At 55.7% G+C, this 9,910-nt stretch overlaps 1 protein-coding gene across 1 annotated transcript in view; it reads left to right on the plus strand.

Annotated features, from left to right (window-relative positions):
• Positions 1-9,910, plus strand: part of OGDH (oxoglutarate dehydrogenase) — a 68,034-nt gene that overhangs the window by 20,312 nt on the left and 37,812 nt on the right. Inside the window, exons 3-4 of the mRNA XM_040644469.1 lie at positions 2,546-2,737; positions 4,286-4,388. Coding sequence (XP_040500403.1) covers positions 2,546-2,737; positions 4,286-4,388 — 295 coding nt within the window. The remainder of the gene's footprint in view (positions 1-2,545; positions 2,738-4,285; positions 4,389-9,910) is intronic.

Genomic DNA, 9,910 nt, shown 5'->3' on the forward strand with positions numbered 1-9,910 from the left:
GGGCAGCTCACCGGAGCGCAGGTGCCCAGCCCCACTGTGTGTGGGGGTGAGCGACGGGGGAGGCGGGCGCTGCATTGCTGCCCTGGTCCTCCTGCTGACCCCCCCTTTCTGCAGGACTGGCGTGAACCAGTTTCTTCTGAGCGCCTCCAGCACCAGCAGGGCTTGCGGCTGTGCATTTGTTCTCAGCCAATTAGAAATCACCTGGAGTTTTATTCCGAGCACAAAAGAAGGTCAGAGGGAGGAGGCCTGATGGTGGTGATCGACACCCCGCCCCCCTTCACAGGCTGGCCTGGACAGGGCCCCTGCAGCTTTTGTCTCCTGGTTGTGCCCACCGCGTCTGCGGGAGAGGCCTTTCATTTCTGCGTTTCCTTGGCAGGGTGGGCTGGTGAGCGATGCTGTTTATGTGACGGCTGCCCGCTGACCCATGTCCCTGTGGCCGTCCCGTGGCGTGGCTGTCCTGGCACTCAGGGTGGCATACTCTTGCCTTTTGCCTCGCTGCCGCCTCAGAGGGGCTCCTTCTGGGCCAAGCCCTCGGTCACTGGAGGCCTGGACAGAGGCCTGGGAGAGCCCAGGACCAGAGCCACTCCCCAGATGCAGGGGCTCACTGAGACATTCTGACAAATGTCCCCAAAGTCAGAAGTATGGGGGGGGGGGCTGTGTCCAGTGTGTTAGCTGTTTGTGTCCTTGTAGTGAACCAGGTGGGAGCAGGGAGGCAGCCTTACCTTCCCTTAGGAGTCGACACCCAGGTGGCCTCTTTCCCTCCAGAGACAAGGGCAGCTGCCTTCCCTTGTGGACACGCTGCCTTTCACCCGTGTCAGAGGCACACCAGAGTGTTGGTGGCAGTAGTTTGACGGGAGGGGTGAAGAGATGGCCCTGGGCCCCCGAGTCCTGGATTGCAGAGGGTGCCCCCGCTGTCCAGTTTTGTGGCACAAGGGGCTTTTCATCGGCATTAAGGCAGGTGCCAGGAGAGAGCCCCGCATCCTATCTACCGTCAGCTGACACACTGAAAATTAACCAGAGAGGTAAAAACAGTAAAACCTGGACTAATGAGCTAAAACGTTTTAAAATTGTTATTGAGACACAGAATCATGTGAAGTGTACAACTCAGTGTTGGACGATCATCCTGCTAACGTGATTTTTAAAAATTACCTTTTCTGAATACAAAAGAAATGCATTCTTATCGTAGAATGATTTAAACGTTCTGCAAAGTTCCCTCCAAAGCAGTTGTAAGGAGAGGCCAGACTGCCCCACGTGAGGCAGTGCTCCAGGCCTTTGCCGGTGACAAGCTTGTGACCAGTCGCTCAGGGGCCCCGAACAGCTCTGAATGGTGCCTGCCTGAGAAAGCCAGAAGACCATGAGGACCGACACCATGGCATCAGTCCACATACGGACCACCCGTGCGATGCCCGCCGAGTCCCGGCCGAGCTCCTCTGGATGGCATCCCGGTAGTTCTTCCTGCGATGGCGAGCGCAAAAGTCCAACGATGTTTGTCCTGAATCTAAATCAGCTTACTGACGGAAGAACCTCAGACAGCGAGGAAAGACAACAAACATTTTCCTCTGTCTGAACCTGCTGGTTTTCAGTAATGTTCTTCTTTGCAGAGGAATGTTATTAAGCCTTCCTCTCTATGAGCTCAGCAGTATTTTTTTTGAAACCTCATATCTTTGCATGAGATGATAAACTATTAAAGTTCACGGTATCTCCGTAAATTGTAAATTGAATCTTCCAAGCACGGAATACTGAGAACAGAAGGACGGAAGGAAACGAGATCATTCATGTTAGCACAGAGGAAATAGGGAGCAGCGGTAACGCCAGTGAGGTTCTCCATGGGTCAGAGCTGAGATCCCAAGTTCTGTCTCTGAGCATGCACCTGCCGTGGCTCTTTAGTGGCCCTCCTGAATTATGGACAAGGCTGTTTCTCCAGCGGTCAGTGAGGGAGCATGGCAGGCTTGCAGATATGAGCCTTGGGCCCCTTACAGGGGCCCCGATTCCATCTCACTCCTGGGAACACAAGCATGAGCAAGGTCAGCCCGGACCCCCCAAGACTATGCCTAGCCTCTGAGTCTAGAGAGACACTTGGAATGCTCAGTCCCCCTCAGGTGGTCCCGTTGGGGCAGCTGCAGACCTACAGACAAGGGCCAGGAGCTCTGGTCTTCCAGATGACTGGGCTGGGGCCAGATGGGGTGGGAAGGCCTCTGTTCACCTGCCTCCCGGGCCTCCCACCATGGAAGCGGTTGGCATGCTACTGGAGTGCAGCAGAGCTGCATGACCTTGGGCCTTTGGGGTTTTGATGGAAGGGCAGCCTCACGTCATCTGCGTCTTAGGGGTGGGGGGTAAGAGGGGGCATCCCGAGGGAATAATGGAAGCAGGGCCCCACCTTTCAGGGGTGGAATTGGGCTGTCCAGCGTAGGAGCAAGTCAGCCGAACCAGCCTGTGGTGGGCGAATATAACCGGGACGTGACTTGCCTGCCAGGAACACTGCTAAAAATGAGTCCTACGTTCTGGGTGAGCCATGGGGTAATGCGAGTTCCTTCTTTGTCTTTAGTCATGGGACATTTTTTTCCGAAACACCAATGCCGGAGCGCCGCCGGGCACCGCCTACCAGAGCCCGCTCCCCCTGAGCCCGGGCTCCCTGTCTGCCATGGCACGAGCACAGCCCCTGGTGGCCGCACAGCCCAACGTGGACAAGCTGGTGGAGGACCACTTGGCAGTGCAGTCTCTCATCAGAGCCTACCAGGTAAGGCCACACCTGCTGGCCGGCAGCACATCAATGACAGAGGGCCCCCCAAGTGATGTGTCATGTAACCAGGAGCCTGGCAAAAACAAAATATGCCAGGAGCAAAGGAGCCGGGTCTGACCCAGTCTGACCCTGCTTGAGCATGTCCTTGCTGCTTGGAGCACCTGACCTATAAGTAGCTCCTGTTTCTTTCCATAAGTTGACAAGAAAAACTCAGGGGCAGGGAAAAACAGTCCTTGCTGGGGTGTTGAGGGGGCTGCTGATCACCTGGAGGGAGCAGTGACCGGAAGGGGTGCCCCCCCCTTCTCAGTCGCCAGCACCCATGTACGACAAGAGGAAATGAACCCGTAGAGTTTGGGACAGAAGCAGAGCCCCCGGGTGCGTGAGAGGCAGGTGAGGGGCAGGGCGGTCTCCAGGAGCCTCCCAGTTAGCTGTCCACGCTGTCAGAGGCTGTTAGGCAGGACACGTGGGTTTCCTCCAACCTTTCTCCACGTGGCAGGGAAGAAAGAGTCCAGAATTCAGATCCAAACACCTGAGAGTAGATCTGAGGACAAGAGGAGAAATCAGGCCTGGGGCTGGGGTGTCCCTTCTGGGATCCCTGGGCTCCCCTGCCACCACCTCTTCCGTGGATCACATGGAGGTCTCATCTCTCCTGGGCATATTTCCAAGAGATGCCACGGGTTGGGGCAGGTGGCATGGGGCAGGGCAATGGGTGTGGACAGATGCTCCGAGCCATGTGGCCGGCATGGCCATGTGCTCTGGAGTGTTGTTCCGTGGGCACATCTGGAGGAAGGAGGTGCATCTGATGCTTCTGACCGTTGCCTGCCTCCTGCAGCCTCGTAACATCACACGGTCCCAGGTTCCCGTCCTCAGCCACCCCTTCTCAAGCTGCTAGCAAACAGTCGTGGGTCAAATAGCCAAGACTTGAAGTTGGGAGGAATTTTCTTCCTCCTTTTGCTTCTTAGGCAGTTCAGATCAGATGCCGAAGCCCCTGCGCCCCTCAGCAGGGCCCGCGCTCCCCAAACCAACACCTGTGCTCCCCTCCTTGGGGGCACTGACATGCTGAGCGGCACGGCCCCACGCGGGCATCAGCCCCCCAGCGTGTCCCACTTCGTTTATCCAAGGAAACGGCAAGGATCCCCAGAACTGCCAAGTTTACTGTGACCTGAGTTTATCTCTTTTACAAGCACAAGAGTGCTTTCACGATAAAATATTTGAAGGCTTTTTTTTTTTTTTTTTAATAATTTTGTTACTTTGGGTTCAGGTTTGACCAAGTGTAACTTTTCCCCCCCACAGCCCGCGGGTCCTGCTTAATGACTGCTTGTGTTATTGCTTCCAGGTCAGGGGTCACCACATTGCAAAACTTGATCCTCTCGGAATTAGTTGTGTAAATTTTGATGATGCTCCGGTAACTGTTTCTTCAAACGTGGGTGAGAATTAATCTGTAAACGCTAATTTTAATGTAATTTTACTTTTTTTTACCCCTTCCCTCTTTTTTTTCTCCTGTCCTTTTGTGTGTGTCCCCCTCCCTCGCTGGCCCGTCCGTAGATACGAGGGCACCATGTAGCGCAGCTGGACCCCCTGGGGATTTTGGACGCCGATCTGGACTCGTCCGTGCCCGCTGACATTATCTCCTCCACAGACAAACTTGGTGAGGGTCTGGGAGCGGCCAGCGCTGCGCTGCTTAGCTGCTCTGCGTCACAGCTGTGACGGCCAGGACGTCCTCAGACGGAAGGGAGAGGCTCTTAAGTTTCCTTCGTTTTGATCACTCGAAATTTAGTGTGTTTGGGGCAAGTTACTTTTATCCCAGCTTCTTAGCCAGACTCTGTCTATGAGCTCAATTGTCTAAGTCTCCAAATTGGAGAGTAAAATTTGGGTCAGACAAGGTTTGTGGCACCGAGGAAAAGATGACCTTCCAGACAGGCGGGTCACATGACATTCCAGAGGTCGGCTCTGCTGGCTTGGGTTGCAAATCCCGGTGCAGCACGGCCTCCACCCGACGCGGCCTCGCTCGGGACCGTTGTCGCGCGCTGTGCTCTTTGGCGCTTGGGACAGCCTGCCTTTAACGGGCGAGTTCCAGAGCACACTGGATGTGCACTGGGTGTCGATTCCTAAATGCTGGTGATCACACTGAGGAAGGAAACTTTGGAAGGCATCCCGGCACGCGGGGAGGTGCGTGGCGCTCGGGCAGTCACTGTCACGCGTCCCCACTACCTCTTCTGCTGCCGTGAAGCACACACAGGGGCGCGGCTGGGCTCACCCTGCAGCTGCTTTCTCAAGTTAATCTGCTCTCGGTCCCCATGCCGCTAACCTGTGCTGAGATGACTGACCCAGAAATGGCCAGGTGTCCACCAGACACACTGTGCATGCTAATAATAAAACTCACGATTGCCTACCTGCCTAATGCTGCTCTCTGGGTGGGGACAGAACTCACCTCCCTGAGCAATGGTCTCTAACACTCTGTGATACCCCAGCACCCCTTAGGCATCGCTGGGCTCTGATGTGGGTGGTCAGGGTCGAGCCAGGTAAGGTGAGGTTCCAGAGAGCATCGGCTCCAGGGTCCGTGTTAGCTAGCAGTCTGTCACCGCCGTCTTCACTGGAGAGATACTACTGGGGGGTCCAGGGGCTTCTTCCCTTTTCTTCCCCCTCCCCGCTCAGCCCTGGCAGCACCCTGGCCCCATCAACCTGTGCTCGCCTGTCCTGAAGCCCCTTGGTGGCCCCTCCAGGTGTTGAAGGCCTAGGGCTTCTCTGCAGAGAGGGGTGAGGGCCTGGACACCGTGAGGCATTCCAACAAGAAGGGGGCACAGGAGGTAGGGGTCGCCCTCTCCCACCCCAAATTGCATCACCCCAGTGGTGCATTCGTGGTCGCCAGTTTCTTGGTATTAAAATGGATGGTTTTTGGTGGTTCTCCGCTCTCATTCGAACTTGGCAGGGTGGGGGGGGTGAAGCTCTTCTCTGTCCCACGTGAGACTGGTCAGGGCAGGACAGTGCTTAGAGATCCCCCAACACTCCCAGACCAGCTGGTTCATGCAGGATGGGATGCCTGGCGACGCTCCAGTGTCTCTGTCCCTGCGCCGGTCGGGGGCAGAGACGGGGTAGGGGCAGCGCCTCTGTCATTCTTCCCAGTTCACTCCCGGCTACCACGACCTCACCCTATATTCCCTCCCAGAGGAGCGTTCCCAAGCGTTTGTGATACACCAGGAGAGCCACACAGACATGGCCCTGGAGTCCCCTGGGCTCTTTGGAGGAAGAGATGCTGCCTGTCCTGGCCAGGAGCCCTTCAGAACCACCAGCAGCAAGTCAGGGAGCAGTCCCTGCTTTGCAGAGGGAATTGCATTTTCATCCTGAGAATTTGAAATAGTTGTGATAAGTTCGTTCTTTAGGTGCAAAAAATGGAAATAGTGAATCTGCAGGAAAGTTGGTTTGAATTGTGTCGCCTTTGTTGCGTGCAGGTCTTCAGGAAAACAGCTGGTCCACCCCGACCACTGCTCATGGACCTGGACACTTCTGGGTGCTTCCATGCTCCTCACCTCCTCCAGGCCACGGGCCTGGCCTCAGAGGCAGCTCCCTGGGTGGGACCCCTGGCTCGGTCAGGAGCAGTTGTGTCTACACCTCCTCATCCGTCAGGCTGTTTCAGAATTAAATAAACTCCATAGAACAGTGCCTGGAGCTTCCTAAGCTCCACGAAGCCGTGAGCTAGTGCGATTGTTAACAGTCTTTCGAGCTAGGTTTCTGCCAGGCCCTCTGGTAAGGAGGTAAATTCAGAAACCGAGGGATGGAGCAAGCAATCCGGGGCCACACCAGGGTTGGTCATGGTGGGGGAGCCCCAGAGCTGGGGCCAGAGCAGGGTGGCCTGCGTCTTCCCTGTGGAGCCTGGGTCCCTCTTGTGCCTCCTCTGGGCTGACCTCCCCTTCTCCCTGTGGATGCAGACACAGTTTCTCCATCCTCTTGTGGGGAGCCCAGGCTTGGGAGATGCTTGCTCCCCACACATCTGAGAGTGCATTGTGCTGCTGGGGAAGCAGGCGGGTGGAGGGGCAGCAGTGGGCAGTGGGCTGTCTGCAAGGGCCGATGATGCTGGTCTGCAGTGCCGGCAGGGCTATGTCCACTCCCCGTTTTTTAAATAAAGTAGATTGTGTGAAATAGTTTCCATTAAGCTTTTGACCTTTGACTGGTTTGGGGAAGGTTGGGAATTGATGGTCTAAGTTTCCTATCCTGACGTCACACGCATTCCCCTGGCCCCCGAAGTGACGGGTGGAGAGAGAATTCACGGGCAGGCTCTCTCCTGTCACGGCAGATGCAGCGGGTATGCAGGGCTCTTGGGTGGCCAGGATGAGGGGGTTACCAGAAAATGTGGCACACACACGGAGCATACCGCCTACCGCCAGTGCAGCAGAAACATTGTTGAGAGGTGATGATTATAATTAAGATTGTAAATTTAAATAAATATTAGTACCATTTCTCAACTAGTCCATAATCAGGTAGATGATTACTAGCAACGGGGTACCTTTACCAGGATGTGTTTTGTCAGGAGCCGGGTTCCAGGTGGGCTCCAGAAACATATCCTCATCTGTACCCGGTTTTCCCGTCGACCCCACGCCCGTGGAGGAGGGTGGGGAGCACTGATGCCCAGGCATGTGTTCCACCTTCAATTCCTCAGAATATCCGAACAGGATAGGGTTTCCTAGTGAGGCCTTTTTGCTTGGCCCTAAATTAGGCTGTGGCTTTCAATGTAAAGGGCCAGACAAGAGAGTCCTGTGGGGTCAGGGTCATTGCCGTCTTCACTACAAACAATGTGGATGTAACTACACCCATGTCCCGTACAGGCGTGCAGCATTTGCTTTGTTCGGGTGGGGAGGGAGCTGAACCACTCTCGACTGGTCTGGGACGTGCAGAAAGGTCCCACTGACCTGCCTTCCATGTCTTGCTTTCACATGCGGTGCGTAAGTTAGACTCCAGCTTCGAAGTGCCTGCACCTGCGGTTCTGTGTAGATGGGCACTGCGGTTGCTCACGGCGACAGGGGTGACGGACGTTTACTGTGCCGTGAGATTTAAACATAATTATGGGGAACTTGAAACAAATTCTGTAGATCACAGGGAGGAAACCGTGATGCTTCTCGTTTGCCGTCAGTGTTTGCACACTGCCTGTCCCGAGAAATGAGCTTGAGCTGGGGTACTGCAGGCTCAGCTCCAGACCAGCGCAGGAGAGCCAGCGCGGCCATAAAGCGAGCCCCGGGAGCTCTTTGGTTTCCCGGTGCGCCCCAGAGGGGGGTTTGCACTGTGGCCGAGCAAGCGTGAGGTAGCAGCACTGTGTCTGAGTGAAGACGGTGTGCACACCTTCATGCTAACTGTCCTCTGAGCTCTCAGGGAGTCATCACATCGCAGCACCCTGGCAGGTAGGATAAGAGTGAAAAGTTTGGAATATTGAGAGAATTACCAAAATGCGACACAGAGACAGGAAGTGAGCAAATCCTGTTGGGGAAATGGGGCTGGTGGGTGTGCTGGATACAGGGCTGCCACAAAGTTGTAAATTCCTAAAATTTGTGGAAAAAAAAAAAAAAACACAAAACTCAGTATCTGTGAAGTGCGGTAAAACGAAGGGTGCCTCTAGTTAAAAAGCCAATTCAGAAGTCCGAAATCCGGGCAACACTTTGGCCACGTCAGTGGGTTAGCTCCTTCTGGCGTGGCTGGGGCTGGAGTCTCGCTGCCGTCCTGCTGACCTTCTAGAGCACTCTGTGTCCACCACGGCCACTTTTGCTCCCTTGACGTCTGGGGAGAATAACTAAAACTAGGGGTAGGGGTGATCTTGTCAGCTTTCCTAATTTCGGAGCAACACAGAGCAGTTTACTTGACATCTGTGGGTTGCCGTGTGCTGGAGTCAGGCTCGCGCCGAGCCGAGCTCCCAGGGGTCGTGCTATGCAGGGGTGTCCTCCCAGACGCGTAGGCAGGCCGGGGGGCACCATGGCCGAATCCTGGCTGCTCTGTTTCTCCAGCAGCGTTGTGTGCTCATCAAGGAGTAACGTACAGATTGCAGGGACCCCCGTGTGCTCTCTGCAGGGACAGCCACCACACCGGCTGTTTCTGTCTTCTGTTAAATCCAACCAGGAAGTGCAGATAAGAATGAAAGCCTCCACCAGTACCCAGGGTGAACAGATGTCAATATTTCAAGACATTCCATGTGTTGCCTGTGGAGTTTCTAACGGCTCGCTTGCGGTTCTCTGTTGGGGTGGGTCGGGGTCTTTTGTCTCGATTCTGAGGCTTGAAGGAGAAAAAGGAAGATCTTCCTTCTTGCCCTTAAGCAAAGTGTCCACACTCTTCGCAGAACTTAGATGATCTGCTGTCTTAAGAGCCACCAGCTCTGTGGTCTTCACTGGGTACTGCTCTCCCCACGGGCAAGGAGGCAGGCTTGCCCACCCAGAGCAGTGGGCCCTGCCTCCTCTGACTCCCGAGTTTTTGCTCTCCACCTCCAAGGCAGCGTCCGCTGGGCTTCCTCTGCACTCCCGGGGCAGGAAGCAGCTGCCTGACTGACCGTGAGCACGCCCCCACTCAGCCGCCAGCCCTGCGTGCCCTGCCACCACGACCCTCCCTGACCCCAGCCCCCCAGCTCGGGCTCACACTCCCAGGGGACCAGGGTCAGGAGAAGGAAGTGCTTTGTGTGTCCAGATGAACACTTGGCTTTCACCAGCAGCCTGGAAAGCATCCAGGAATGGTACAGGGCCCTGAAAAGCTTGCCGTAGGAGGACCGTGGACAGGCGCTGAGCCCCCTCCCAGTTCTGCCTTGTTGCTGAGGGGGGACTGAGGCCCCACCTCTGTCCTTTAGAACCCATCAGAATCTGGAGGTTTACGGTCTAGTCCATTACCTGCTACCCAGTTGTGAGGACGGTCTCCTAGAAATAGGCCTTTTCATTTTCTGTTCCCTGGTTTTGTCACCCTGCAGTGGGCTAGGTGGGATGGGTTCGATTTCCCAGGAGAGCTCTGTGTCAGCCCCTTCTTCAGGACGGGGAAGCAAGGAGGTCTTTCCCGAGTCAGGAAGCGACCTTTCCCTCCTTTAAGCTCACCTCATTCCAGCTGTTTCTGAGCAGTTCCCACGTGTACCCCAGTAGCTGTCGGCCCCCCCCAGCCCCACCGTGTTCCCCTTCGGTGTCTGTCTGTGTGGCGGGGGGCTGGACCCCCCCC

This window comes from Ursus maritimus, unplaced genomic scaffold, assembly GCF_017311325.1.
Source record: "Ursus maritimus isolate PB19 unplaced genomic scaffold, ASM1731132v1 scaffold_3, whole genome shotgun sequence".
Lineage (NCBI taxonomy): Eukaryota > Metazoa > Chordata > Mammalia > Carnivora > Ursidae > Ursus > Ursus maritimus.